Here is a 15,651-nt window from a genome sequence, read left to right on the forward strand (position 1 = left end):
TTTAAGATTATTCTGTAACAATTTGTCACTGGTTTACGATATCTCTCCCTCTCCGATATAAACCAAAACAATCGATATCAGATACTTTCTTCTATAAAATAATTTTTAAAAATTTAACTTTATAGTACCTGTTCCAGTGTTGCTTGAGAAAAGCTATATTCTTCAATGGCAAAAGCATGTTTAGCTATTAAAATATAAAAATAGTATTTTACTTATCAATATCTGAAAAAAATGGCAATACCTACCAAAGTGGCTAACAATGTTTTAAAACGTCTCTGTAATCAACCCACTTAAATTTGAAGCTGCCAAAACATGTTATTTTTCCCGCTTACTTCCTTTCTCTTCCCCACACCTATAATTCCTCTATAGCCCTAAGTACTGTATGTTTAATGTTACTTGTCTTATCTCACTTTTTCTAAATTCTCCTCCATTATCTTTTTCCTGGTGATTCTTTTCATGTCTTCTTTTGATCCCTGCTCTCTTATCTCCCATTCTCCAACTCCACTGTAGCCTATTCTGGCTTCTTGAAATAGATTCTGGATATTGGTCCTATCTCCATAAACCTTTTGTTTTGTTTTGTTTTGTTTTTAAGACAAGGTCTTGTTCTGTTGCCCAGGCTGGTATACAGTGGCCTAGGCAACAGAGCAAGTATACAATCATGGCTCACTGCAGCCTTGACCTCCCAGGCTCAAACAATCCTCCCACCTCAGCCTCCTGAGTAGCTGGGACTACAGGCACATGCCACTATACCACGGTAATTTTAAAAAATATTTTGTAAAAACAGGGTCTCACTATGTTGCTCAGGCTGGTCTCGAACCATGGGCTTAGGGGATCCTCCCGCCTCAGCCTCCCAAAGTGCTGAGATTATAGGTGTGAACCATCATGCCCAGCCAATAAACTTTTCTGTATTTATTTCAGATTCCTTTGCAATATAAGCTAATACCAAATTTCTATTATTCTATTCATTCCTTTAACTTAATTCTCCATAAGTAGTTCAGGTGTTCTCTTTGGCCATAAAGAAATCACCAGGAAAGCAGAACTTTACCTGACTATGTGAATACATATATTACAGAAAAAAAAAAAATTAATTAGTGTTCTCGGCAAAAGAAAACCCATTAATCCATAGCTGTAACAAGAATATATACAGTATCAGGAAATCTTTTTGTATTCAGTAATCACATAAAGAACAATCATAAAAATCCTGTAGTTATTTTGAAAATTATTAATAATAAACCTTATACATAAATATAGGTTGTTTCACAGTTTATAAATGCCATAAAATAATCTGCATATGAATATCTGATTCTTCCAGGAGGTGATCTCCCTCAACTGTCACCAGCACATATATAGTTATCCTACCTACCACTTATTTTTAAAATGCCAAGATTCTATAAGCTTCCTTAAAATTTTGGGGACTGCCCACCCCTCGCTACACTCAGAATTCTCTTTGCCACTGGAGTCTTGATAGTGTTGCTACTTCTATGGACCGGTATGAAGTAAGGATTCAAGAAACTCAGAGCTCTTGCTGCTGGACTAACTGCAAAGACTCGATAATTAAGCTGACCCTTCTCATAGGTGCAATGTGATAAACTGTGTCAATGCTCTCTAAAGATTGTAAAAGGTTTACATTACAATAGAGTTTATCTACAAAATCCCTATGACATTAGTGTTTACCTGTGTCTTAGATTAAATGAATAAAAGGTTATCTTCTTATCTGCCATAGTTTCTAAAATAAACCGAGTCCCCAGTTTTAAACTTTTTAAATAAAATTCTTTCATAATTTGAGAGCTACAACATAAATGCTTTTCAAATACTACTTACCTTCTTCCAGCTTAAAAAAAGATTGTGAAAGGGACTGAACATCTTCCTTAGGAATTTTATAAGCCAAAATAGAAGAAAAACTGAAAAAGAAGATAAAATATGGAAAAAAATTAAAAAATTACTACTATTGTGTTCTAAAGCTAAAGTTCAACATGTTTAAAATTCAAAATTAAATTCAATAACTTATTCTGATATTTACTTGGATGAAAATTGTTTAAAATAATAACATTTTCATGCAAAACAACTCTCATTGCTACTAAGAATGTTAAAAAAATTTAAATACTACTGAATATTGAAAAATCTAATACTAAGGCAGATATAAAACACCAGCCATCAGACATCATTAGTCCAGTATTGGTGATAATACAGAGATACATATATAAATTATCTATCTACAGATACATATATTTCATATATATGAAAAATATATATATATTCACACACAGATACACATATATGGTCTATGAATGAAAAGATGATTTTTCACTTAATCCTTAATACAATAACATTTTATAACCTTTGCTCTATAATGAAATATAATCACATTTTTTAAAATTTTACCTTTCCTGACGGCTTGCATTTGGGAAAATATACTGAATTTCTCTTTGAAGGCGGTCTACTTCTAGGTTTTCTATCCAGTCCTTCAATTTAATTTCCAAAAAGTAGCCTTTTCCAAATTTACTCTTTAGATGTTGTACTGTTCCGATACATCTGAAGTAATTTTTTAAAAGAAAGCTCAGATATAAAATGACAGCTTCAAAGAACAATCTCTCACATATATAACTACATTTTTAAAAAATATACCTTCACATTTAGAGAAAAATTACAAAGAAAATACAGCATCCCCATACACTCTTCATCCAGTTTCAGTTTCCCTAATCTTATCATCTTGTATTACCATGGTAAATTCGTCACAACTGAGACACCGACATTGGTACATTCCTTGTCACTGAACTCCATACTTTATTTAGATTTCACCAATTTTCTACTAGCGTCCTTTGTTTATTCCAGGTTCTATCCAGGATACCGTAGTGTTCTTGGCTGTCACGTCACCTTAGTCTCTAACTGTGGGTGACAGTTCCTTACTCTTTCTGTGTTTTTCATGATTTTGACAGTTTTGAGAAGTACTGGTCAGGTGTGTGTTAGAAGCTCCCTCAATTTGGGTTAGTCTGATATTTTTCTCATGACTAGACTTGGGTTATGGGTTTTGGAGAGAATATCACACAGCTGTAGTACTTTTTCCATCATATCATATCAGTGAATACATGATATCTGCACAACATTGTTTAGTTAAGGTAGTATTTGCCAGCTTTCTCAACTGTAAAGTTACTATTTTTCTCCTTCTGTCATTTATTGTTTACAAGAAACTGGCTAAGTCCCGTCCAAACTTGGGGGATAGGAGATTAAGCCTCCTCCCTTGAAGTGGGTATTATCTACATATATTATTATTTGGAATTGTTCTGTAAGGAAGATGTACCTCTTCTCTTACACTTATTTCTTTACTCAATTATTTATTTATATAAGTAGAAACTCGTATGTTTATTTCATATTTGTTTTATATAATTAATCCAATATATAACAATTTTTTAAAATAACAAGTACTATGCCTAAAAATAATATTCCAAGTTATTCAAATATTAAGTAAATTCAAATTCAAAGTAGACAGCCACATTTTTAAAAAACTCAACGTATTCCAAGTCAATCTATAAAAAGCTAACTCAAAAACTAAAATATTTAACATTTAAATTACTAACTATTGCCATGTTTTTGAAATGATGACATTCAAAATCCAGCCCCCACCCTCTCCCCTAAATGGCATGCTATTTAGACATCGACCTTAACTGCCCAGACACCATGATAGCTACTCGATCACAGACAGCCTCTGCCTCCTCCATATAGTGAGTGGTCAGAATAGCAGCCCGCTTTTTGTTTTTAAATGCAGTTCGAATTGCTCGCCTATAAAACATAAATAAAACAAAAAGGAACACATCTGTTTGTTAAAAAAAAAATGGGTTTTTAAAAATCCAACCGGTTGGTTAATTAAGTTAATTAAAACTTACCAAATATCAATTGTTATGACTATTACATCCTGCCCAACTATGACTTTTATATTCTATTTTTTTTTTTTGAGATGGAGTCTCGCTCTGTCCCCCAGGCTGGAGTGCAGTGGCCCGATCTCGGCTCACTGCAAGCTCCACCTCCCAGGTTCACACCATTCTCCTACCTCAGCCTCCTGAGTAGCTGGGACTACAGGTGCCCACCACCACACCCGGCTAATTTTTTTTTGTATTTTTAGTAGAGACGGGGTTTCACCGTGTTAGCCAGGATGGTCTCGATCTCCTGACCTCGTGATCCACCCGCCTCGGCCTCCCAAAGTGCTGGGATTACAGGCATAAGCCACTGCGCCAGGCCATGACTTTTATATTCTAATTTATTTTCCCTTCATTTTGAAAGTTTGTCAAATGGAAAAAAAAAATCTATGATTTCAAATGTTAATATGGGCTAAAAGTATGACAACAAATAAATTTTAAAATTGATGCCTTTTCATGTTATAACCAAAACAGGCTTTGAATCATAAGAAAACCTTAACATGCATCCAAACCAAACCTTACATTTTATAGACATGGAAGTCGAGGCTTAAAGAGTTGTTCAAGGCCAGGTGCTGTGGCTCACACCTGTAATCCCAGCAGTTTGGGAGGCCGAAGGGGGCGGATCACCTGAGGTCTGGAGTTTCGGACCAGCCTGGCCAACATGGTGAAACCCTGTCTCTACTAAAAATACAAAAAATTAGCCGGGCGTGGTGGCTCTTGCCTGTAGTCCCAGCTACTTGGAAGGCTGAGGCAGGAGAATCGCTTCAGCCCGGGAAGCAGAGGTTGCAGTGAGCCAAGATGGCACCACTACACTCCAGCTTGGGCAACAGAAGAAGACTCTTGACTCAAAAAAAAAAAAAAAAAAAGAGTTGTTCAACTAATTAGTACTTTACATGCACTGCATAATGACATTTCAGTCAATGATGAAACACATTTCCAACAGTGATTCCATAAGATTATAATATTTCTATAATGTATCTTTTCTGTGTTTAGATATGTCTAGATACACAAATACTTACCATTGTGTTACAACTGCCTACAGTATTCAGTGCAGTGACATGCTCTACAGATTTATAGCCTAGGAGTAATAGGCTACACCATATAGTCTAGGTGTGTAGTAGGCTATAACCACCCAGAGATTTATATAAGTACACTCTATTATGTTTGCACAACGACAACATCACCTTTCTCAGAATGTATCTCTGTCATTACGCAATGCATGACTGTCCTAGAAAGAGTCTCAACATAAATTCAAGACACCATTATTATGGAAAAGATCATTTGTATGATAAATGACTAGAAAAAAACTTAAAAACTATTCAGAACACTAGAACTCTTTATCTTAATAATGACTCATGCTTATTTCTGTTTCGGAATATGTAAAATGTTATGAACACTTCATGAAAAATACTCAAAGTTTTAAAAACTTAAGGAAATCTCTAAATCTATTTAATTTTTAATTACTATTGTATCGTTTGAATAGGATTTAAAATCAAGATGTACATACAACATAAAACTATTATAATAAAAGAAACTGTTCTATTCTAAAGTATCATGTACTGTGTCACAAGTACCATACTCACCACATGTGCTGTTTGGCTTTGGGATCCATACCTGTAGATGGTTCATCTAGCAAAGTAATCTGAGGATTCCCTAGCATACTTAGAGCAAAACACAACTACATGGAAAGAAAAAGATGAGTGGGAAATTAACAAAGGTTCACTATAAGGAATCTATCAAGACAATATCAGGTACTAAACTATCAATAAAAATACAGACACTATTTGGTGTTTAATGAAAGTACCTTTCGTTTGATTCCTGCAGGTAGTTTCTTTACAGTTTTCTGAAGATGTTCTTTTAAATCAAGTGCATTTGTTATTCTGCAAGATGAACAATACAAAATGCGAATACCATGATATATATAAACACAAATACCAACTGGGTGTGATCCCTGATGTTGTTTTCTCTAGAATAGTTACTCAGTTGAAGCTTATTATAAGTAGGTAAGGGCAAAAGTCTCCAATTTACATCATTTTAAATAAACTAATAAATTGATAAAATGGTTCACTTCAAATTAAAATAAGTTTCATGATATCTATAGGTATATTCATCCTGTAACTAGAAATAGAAAAATGACCTTTTTATAACTATCATAATTTATAGCTATCAATATATTTTCATATATCATAAATACATGAAAAAGTAATAAACATTTTCTGTAAAAATCATTGTCCACAGAAATGCTTGTTATGAAATTTTAAAAATATGAAATGCAAACCTTTCCTCTAAGTAATAAAAGGAATCTAAAGACAATTATTTTACCGACTTATGACTTCTTTCATGTCACTTGCACTCATTCCTTTGACAGCTCCATAAATTTCAAAATGTTCCTGCAATGTAGTATCTGGCCACAAAGGGTTTATCTGAGGACAGTAACCCATACACTTCAGTGAATCATCATCTTCACTTGTCTCTGAAGAATAATCTCCTAAAAATACCTATAGAAACACAAATCAATTTTTACTATTTTGCTTAATTTACACTGTGAAGGAAGTGGCAAATACATTAATTAAAACCCCTTCCTACAGCCAGAGTAATATCAAGTCAGATTTGTACTCCTTTATTATCATTATTATTATTATTATTATCACTAAGTAACTGAGACTACAAACATGTGCCACCATGCCTGGCTATTTTTTTTTCTTTTTTGAATTTTAGCAGAGAAGAGGTCTCTCTATGTTGCCCAGGCTAGTCTTGAATTCCTGAGCTCAAGCGATCCTCCTGCCTCAGCCTCCCAAAGTGCTGGGATTACAGGCATGAGCCACTGCACCCGGCCAGATGTTTTACTCCTTTTTGATGTTTGATGATGGAAGGACATATAAAGCTAAGTCAGAGTTCAGAGACATGGTCAGAAAGGGTAATACAGAGTTGGATGAAAAAGCAAGATGTAATTCTAATGATCAGGGAGCTTCACTGGAAGGTGACATTTGAGCCAAAGAGGTAAGCGAATTTAGTATATGTATTTCTAGGGTATAAGGTATAGCCAAACAAAGAAAACATCTTGGGCAAAAACCCAAAGAAAAGAGTATGCCTGGCATTTTCCAGGAAAGCAATGAGTTAGCGTGGCTGACATTAAAGTAAGCAAGGGGAGAGAAGCAGGAAATGGGATCAGGGTAGTTTTGTGAGGTATCCACAAAGTGGTCAGTGACATGCTTATAATAAAAGTCCAGCTGATGGCAGGTCAAAACAAGCTCCCATATCTCCTGAAGCTAATAAAATTGTCTTCCATTAAGTTGGTAGACAAATAACTCATGCATGTAAGCATTACAAAAGCAGAAATACTGTATATGCATGTGTCTACATGTGTCTATGAAAATTTCACCATGCACATTATTTTTACAGATAACCCAGAAGATCATAATTTGATCAGGCTGTACAAAAAATTCTAAAAATATACATAAAAATTGAATATCAAATCCGAATTTGTCACTAAAAGTTTATGTTAATTAACAATATAAATCACATTCAACATATCCTATACTCTTATATATCATACCTGGCCTGAAGTTGGTTCAATATCACCAACCAGAATATTAATAATTGTGCTTTTGCCAGCACCATTTGGACCCAACAGTCCTAAGATCTCTCCTAAAGGAATTGAAAGAAAAAAAAAATCATAATCAAATCACACTAAAAGTGGAAATTACTCTTCTAGAAAAGTTATGTAAGGAAAAATTAAATACCAGCCTTTTTTCACACAGAAAGAGATGTATTTAGTTGCCACTTTCTTTACTTTTCTTGAAAGAAGAAAATCTTTCTTGTCATCATATTCTTTATGCAAATTGCTGACCATAATGGATGGTTTCTAATAAGAAAAATTGTATGTAAAAAGAAAGTTATAAAACTTACAATGAAATGACAGGCTGCACATACCTCATATCCATATTACAAAAATTATATTGGCTAATAAGGGGATACTGTACAAATAAATATCCATTTATGACTGAAATTCTGGCTTTTTCAAAAGTAAGTAAAGTATTTTTTTCCAAGAAAGATTTTTTTCAGATTGCTTCATATGCAAAGAAAAATATTTTTCAGATTAATTTCTATATACTGGGAACTGATCATTTCATATTTACTATGACAGCCATAAAGAATAAATTACCTCCTCACAACACTGGCAACTCATCAGCTCTTTGACCTTTAGTCTTTCAGCTTTGACATCTTCATCTTCATCTTCATTGTTTGGTGGTTCTGGAAGCTTCCTATTTTTGGACTTTGTTGAAAGGTTTCTATGTATATATAATAAATATAAAAGATAGTAGGTTTTCAAATAATTAAAATAGTAAGAAATTCAGAAACCAGGTAGAGAAAAGACTGAAAAAATACACTAACATAAGATCTAGGATTATCTCTGAAAGGTGGAATTATAAGAGATATTTCTTTTTCTTTCTTTTTTTCTTTTTTTTAAGACAGGGTCTCACACTCTGTTGCCCAGGCTGGAGTGCAGTGGTACGATCTCAGGTCACTATAACCTCTGCCTCCTGGGTTCAAGCAATTCTCCTGCCTCAGCCTCCTGAGTAGCTGGGATTACAGGCAGGCGCCACCACGCCCGGCTCATTTTTGTATTTTTAGTAGAGACAGGGTTTCACCATGTTGCCCAGGCTGGTCTCAAACTCCTGGCCTCAAAAGATCCACCTGCCTCAGCCACCCAAAGTACTGGGATTACAGATTCAAGCCACCACGCCCAGCCACAAGCATTATTTTTCAATGACTGATAGCATGTGGATGATATTATCTAAATTCATTCATTTATTTAACAATATTATTTATGACTAGTAGGTGTCAGGTATTATTACACAGAAAGAAAGATGAAAAAACATGAACCTTGCCCTCAAAAAATTTACAACCTGAGTATAAATGAAATTGCCCAGAAAGAGTAGATGTAGAGGGCTGACATCAGAACCCACAGTAACACCATTTTTAGGGACAGACAGAGGATGAAGTGCTTGCAAAGGCAATTTTGAAGTACAGAGGCAAACAGGAGAAGACATAATGGAAAACAAAGGAACAAGAAAAATGTGGCCAGGCGCGGTGGCTCCTGCCTGTAATCTCAGCACTTTAAGAAGCCGAGGCATGCAGATCACTTGAGGTCAGGAGTTCAAGACCAGCCTAGCCACCATGGAGAAACCCTGTCTCTACTAAAAAATACAATACAAAAATTAACCAGGTGTGGTGGCACATGCCTGTAATCTCAGCTACTTGGGAGGCTGAGGCAGGAGAATCGTTTCAACCTGGGAGGTGGAGGCTGCAGTGAGCTGAGATCATGCCACTGCACTCCAGCCTGGGTGACAGAGTGAGATTCCATCTCAAAAAAAAAAAAAAAAAGAAAAGAAAAGAAAAGAAAAATGTGTAAGGAGATCAATGTCAATCATATTAAAGGCTGCAGATTACTTAAATAAGTTGAGCCTATTAGACAATGAAAAGACAAAATCATTAGTTATCTTATTGAAAACAGTATCAATGGAAAGGTAAGGGAAAACCCAGATTGCAGGGAGTTATAGGAGTGGATGGAAGGTAAGTAACTGGAGATAGAAGAATTTTGGCTATGAAAGGAAAGAGAGATATAGAATAGGAATTAGGGATGGATTCATGTTCAAATGAGATCTATGAGTTCTTTCATATATGAAAGAAAGGTGACCCTCCCCAACCCCAAAAATATACCATTGAGATCCAGAAAGGAAAGAGAAAAAGAGAAAAAAATACACTATTGAGATCTAGAAAGGAAAGAGAAAAAGAGAAAAAATATGCTATTGAGATCCAGAAAGGAAAGAGAAAAAGAAAATTGAGCAATATTCCAAGTATATAGAATAAATGAAGATTTGGATAATAGGATGGGCTGCTTCTTCCTCTAGGACTGGGATAAGGCAAAAATGATGGAAGATGTGAGTAAGTTTGTAGAAATTTATAACTTATAATTAAGTGCTTCTATTTTCTGAGATAAATGACAAGATTATTTACTGAGAAGCAGGAAGTAAGATAAGGTGATTTGAGGAATACAAGGAATAAAGAGAAAGCTTTGAATAACTATTGAAAAGAAAGAGATAAGAAAGTGCTAACTAGGAAAATGTGATTCGTTACCAAACAGTATTAAAATATAACTACCACTCAACCCAGCAATTCTACTACTGGATATATACCCAAAGGAAAAAAAAAATCATTACATAAAAAAGACACCTGAACTCATGTGTTCATCATGGTACTATTCACAATAGCAAAGTCATAGAACCAACCTAAGAGTCCATCAACAGTTGACTGGGTAAAGAAAATATGGTACATATACACCATGGAATACTCCACAGCCATAAATAGAATGAAATTATGTTCTTTACAGCAACATGGATGGAACTGGAGGCCATTATCCTAAGTGAACTAATTTGGAAACAGACAATCAAATACCACATGTTCTCACTTATAAGTTCTCACTTATAAACAGACAATCAAATACAACATGTTCTCACTTACCAGTGGATACACAGGAATAATACACCAGTGGACAAACATGGAAACACTAGGACTGTGGACTCCAAAAGGGGGTGGGGATGAGGGTTGAAAAACTACCTATTAGGTACAACGTTCACTATTTGGGTAATGTTACAATAGAAGCCCAATCCCCACCAGTATGCAATATACCCAGCTAACAAACGTGCACATTTACCCCCAAATCTAAAATAATTTTTTTTAAAAACCAGCTGAATTTATATGGAATAAATATGTAGTATTATCAAATGGAACTTTTATGTTATTTTTTCCAGCATATAATTCGATTCACCAATAATTATAATTTTTAGTGGACAGGTCAAAAAGACAAAAGTTGAGGATGCTGAAATGATAATAAAGTGATGAATCATGTAAGCAAGGCTGGATAGAAGAAAAAGTAAAAACAAATGAGCTAATATATTTGGAAGAATATGTAAAAAAGACAAACAATAACAAGCATTGGCAAGGATGTGGAGAAAATAGAACCCTAAAACATTCCTAGCGGGAGTGTAAAATGGTATTACCACTTTAGAAACAGTCTGGCAATTCCTCAAATGACCCAGCAATCCCATTTCTAGGTATCCACCCAAGAGAAATGAAAATATATGTCCATACAAACAGTTGTATACAAATATTCATAGCAACATTGCTCATAATAGCTGAAAAGTAAAAGCAACTCATTAAGATATATAAAAAGTGCAGTACACACATACAATGTAATATTACTCAGCAAAAATAAAAAGGTAATTTAGTACTGCTACACACGACTACATGATGAGCCCTCCAAACATTATACTAAGTGTAAAACCATACGCTAGATACTAATTATAGTGCCCATATCCTAGCAATTTTTCAAAGATGTTATCTGGCAAATCTGATGATTTTCCAACATTAAAATAACATGCCAACCAACTATGGTAAAAAGCAAATAGATACAAAAGTTAAATACAAGGTATTTAAGAGAATTGTTGGTCTTTTGACTCAAGTTTTCCAAAGCATATTTCCATTGTTCAGTTATATAAAGTGTTCAGAATAGGCAAATCTGACAGAAACAGAAAGTAGATTAGTGGTTATCTAAGACTGGAGGCTATGGGAATAGGGATAAGAAAGTGACTGTTAATAGGTACAAAGTTTCTTTTCGGAGTGCTGGAAATGTTCCAAAATTATGTTACGGTGATGGTTACACAGTTCTGTAAATATACTAAAAACATTCAAAATTTTTAAAAAATCAACTGACCTGAAAAAGGGATCTTTTCTTATTGATCTGCCTCCATATTTTTTCTCATAGTATTGTAAGAGGAAAATCCACAGTACACACTGCAGGTAAGGCTAAAAGAAGAACATGTAGCAGCTCATGACTAAAAGATTTGTTGTTGTTTTTGCTTTTGCCAACAGAACTAAGACTACATAAATCAAGTTCCTTGCCATTACCAAAAGAAGTAATCACAACTTTTTTATATTTTACATGATAAAGATAATTAAAAATAAATTTTAATCCAAACCAAAGCAGAATTATTTTTAGCAAATTATTCACATATTTTCTACCTCTGTATCATTCATTTATTGTCAGCTTCATAAAATATAATCAAACACAAAAACTTTGTTTTTGCTTCTAAGACAGAACTGTAATTAAACAGAATTAATAACATGTAAAAGGCTAAGTATATTAAAGTGAACATATTCAGTAAATGAAAGGTACTCCCCACTGAAATACAGATTGGCTAGCGTTAACTAACATGCTTAACTTTTTATGCACCTTCTTTTTCATGCAACAGGACAAAAAACTAAACATAGTTAAAACCATAGGACCAAACTATTCTTAAGGTAACATGCTAACTCACAAAAATACTTTATTTCTTACCGATATAACAGCTACTGAAAGCCTATCCCACGGATTATAGGTGTCCGCATTTTTTCGTACATTCTTCCAAGAAATCTAAGACAAAAAGTTTTGAAAATATATATGCTGCAATATGTAGAAATATTTGGATTAAAATGAAAAAATGTATTTTGTTTAGCAAACATGTACTTTCTATAAATAAGTCAGCTATTCATATTAGTAAGTTATATTTTTTACTTAAAATCTTCCCTGTCCCAAAATATTTCTGAGAATCAGTATAAATTAAACACATTGAACTGAGACCTAAAAAGGGAAGCAGGGGTAGCAGGATTAGTAAGTAGAATTAATTAGTAACTCCAAACCAAGAATTCATAACAATATTTTTTCTAATCACATGGAAATTTTTTTCAATTATCCAGCCTTAATAAAATGAATCTGGTTTTTGTCTCTATTTTTTCTTGGAGAAAATCTCTTACACTTTATTCTTTCTCATCCCTTTATAGTAAAATACATTATTTAATCACCGATAAACTCCTAAAAACAAACACTGACTGAAACCATGTCACACTTCTAATTACATACATCATTTTGAGCATGAGAGAACCTGTAATGAACATAGCCCTTTTCCTTTGAGAATTTACAGTTTGACAACAGCTCACAATAATTTATGCTGCATTAATAATATCTAAATCAAGTAGTAGCCATTAGCCTGATGCATTTTACTATTTTCTGTACAAGAACTAACATCCCCAAATTAGACCATATTTATTTTATATTTTTTAACATATTAAAATATTTAGCAGAATTACCTTTATGAAAGAAATCAGGCAACCTAGAAGTGGATAGACTGGAATGGTGATACAAAAGGCATAATGAAGAATAGTTGCAATTGTGTATCCCATAAAGAAAGTTATTTCAGTGATTGCAATACAAGCCAACGCTGTCTAAAGAAAAAAATAAATTAAAAAAAGTGACAAAGTGTTTAGAAAGTTCATACAAACTGACTTACAAATTGGTGTTTAAGCATTAAACTATTTTTTAATCCTCTAATAAAACATGGAACAAGAGATGATATTTAGCCAGCAAGCAACAAGAATACCACTTGTTTGTAGCTAGTATCCCTGATACACTAGTTGCTAAATGTCTTCCATATTGTTCCTACATGGAAAGGATGATTCAGAAGACAAATGTACGCACAAAAAGAAGCTGCCAATTATCTATCTAAATTCTGCACTTACAAAAGACATGTAACATTTTTAGTATAATCAGGAAAGAATTCATGTTAATTAAACTGCTATGGGAAGCTGAAATAATGTAAAATGCGACTTACCACAGAATAGATAAATGACCAAAATTCTTTGGTATTTAAAATTTTCTTAAAGGTGAAAGAAGCAATATAAGTGAACAGAATAACTGATGGAACATAACCAATAAGGCAAAAAACCTGTAAATCAGAAATATGTTTCTATAAAAATATGAATAGTTTGCAATACACATGACATGAAATACTACTAGTCATATTAAAATATGAAGAAATAATTATTAATACAATCCTAAATAAATCTTTTAAACTGAACACTATTTGTAGTTTTTTATACCAAGTAAAATACTATCTCTCATTATTATAAAAAGCAAGTATAGCTAGCTACAACTTTATCTCTCTCAAATATTAGCCACTATTTTAATATACAGCATTTTATTTTTTAAAGTGTAAGAAAAACATTATTATTTTATATGGCAGAAACTAATATATAAGGTCATTATGATCTCTGACAAAATCGGTAAATTTACTTTCAGCATCAACCTCATGTAACTCTATTTTCCTTTTTTCCTAACAAAGTATTCAATGGAAGAGCCTACTGTCAGTCATTTACATGTGAATATGAATGCAAATCAGTCTCTCCTTTGATATTTTAAGCTATATTTTAAGTAATTTCCAGTTTTACTTTAGATTCAGGGGATACATGTGCAGGTTGGTTACATGGGTATACTGCATGATGCTGAGGTTTGGGGTATAATTCATTCTGTCACCTAGGTACTGGACATAGTACCCAACAGTTAGTTTTTCAACCCTTGCTCCCCTTCCTCCTGCCCCCGTCTAATAGTGCCCAGTGTCTATTGTCGCCATTTCTATGTCCATGTTTACCCAATTTAGCTCCCACTTATAAGTGGGAATATGCAATAGTTGGATTTCTGTTCCTTTGTTAATTCACTTAGAATAATGGCCTCCAACTGCATCTGTGCTGCTGCAACAGACATAATTTCATTCTTTTTTATGGCTGCTCAGTATTCCGTGGTGTATATGTACCACACGTTCTTTATTCAATCACTGGTCGATGGGCTCCTAGGTTGATTCCGTGTCTTTGCTATTGTGAACAGTGCTGCAATGAACATACTCATGTGTCTTTTTGGTAGAATGTTTTATTTTCTTTTGGATATATACCCAGTAATGGGGTTTCTGAGTTATAAGGTAGTTCTGTTTCAAGTTTTTTGAGAACTCTCCAAACTGCTTTCCATGGTTGCTGAAGTTTACATTCCCACCAAGAGTATATAAGCATTTCATTTTCTCTGCAGCCTTGCCAGCATCTGTTGGTTCTGACTTTTTAATCATGGCCACTCTAACTGACGTGAGATGGTAACTCACTGTGGTTTTGATTTACATTTCTCTGATGATTAGTGATGCAGAGCATTTTTTCATACATTTGTTGTCCACTTGCATGTCTTCTTTTGAGAAGTGTCTGTTCATATCTTTTGCCCACTTTTTAATAGAGTTCTTTGTTTTTTGATTGCTGAATTGTCTAAGTGCCTTATAGATTCTGGATACTAGGCCTTTGTTGGATGCATAGTTTGTATTTTCTCCCATTCTGTATGTTGTCCATTTACTCTGTTGATAGTTTCTTTTGCTGTGCAGAAGCTCTTTAGTTTAATTAGGTGCCACTTGCCAATTTTTATTTGTTACAATTGCTTTTGAAGACTTATTTACTCATAAATTCTTTCCCAATGTCCAGAATGGTATTTCCTATGTTTTCTTGTAGAATTCTTACAGTTGATGTCTTACCCTTAAATCTTTAATCCACCTTGAGTTACTTTTTACATATGGTGAAAGGTGGAGGTCCAATTTCATTCTTCTGCATATGGCTAGCCAGCTATCCCAGCTTTCCTATTGCTTATTTTTGTCAACTTTGTTGAAGATCAGATGGCTATAGATGTGTGGCTTTATTTCTGGGTCCTCTATTCTGTTTCATCAGTCTACATGTCTGTTTTTGTACCAATATCATGCTGTTTTGGTCACTGGAGCCTTTATAGTATAGTTTGAAGTCAGGTAATGAAATGCCTCTGGCTTTGTTCTTTTTACATGGA

General features: G+C 33.9%; 1 protein-coding gene across 1 annotated transcript in view; it reads right to left on the reverse strand.

Moving 5' to 3' along the window:
• ABCA5 (ATP binding cassette subfamily A member 5) overlaps positions 1-15,651 on the reverse strand; it is a 78,601-nt gene that overhangs the window by 818 nt on the left and 62,132 nt on the right. The window contains exons 25-38 of the mRNA XM_002827759.6: positions 13,622-13,735; positions 13,101-13,235; positions 12,313-12,387; positions 11,689-11,780; positions 8,077-8,203; positions 7,659-7,776; positions 7,468-7,559; positions 6,234-6,409; positions 5,716-5,791; positions 5,495-5,589; positions 3,658-3,777; positions 2,383-2,532; positions 1,822-1,901; positions 129-184 (exon numbers count right to left, since the gene is read on the reverse strand). Of these exons, the coding sequence (XP_002827805.4) occupies positions 129-184; positions 1,822-1,901; positions 2,383-2,532; positions 3,658-3,777; positions 5,495-5,589; positions 5,716-5,791; positions 6,234-6,409; positions 7,468-7,559; positions 7,659-7,776; positions 8,077-8,203; positions 11,689-11,780; positions 12,313-12,387; positions 13,101-13,235; positions 13,622-13,735 (1,506 nt within the window). The remainder of the gene's footprint in view (positions 1-128; positions 185-1,821; positions 1,902-2,382; positions 2,533-3,657; positions 3,778-5,494; positions 5,590-5,715; positions 5,792-6,233; positions 6,410-7,467; positions 7,560-7,658; positions 7,777-8,076; positions 8,204-11,688; positions 11,781-12,312; positions 12,388-13,100; positions 13,236-13,621; positions 13,736-15,651) is intronic.

Source organism: Pongo abelii, chromosome 19, assembly GCF_028885655.2.
Source record: "Pongo abelii isolate AG06213 chromosome 19, NHGRI_mPonAbe1-v2.0_pri, whole genome shotgun sequence".
Taxonomy (NCBI): Eukaryota; Metazoa; Chordata; class Mammalia; order Primates; family Hominidae; genus Pongo; species Pongo abelii.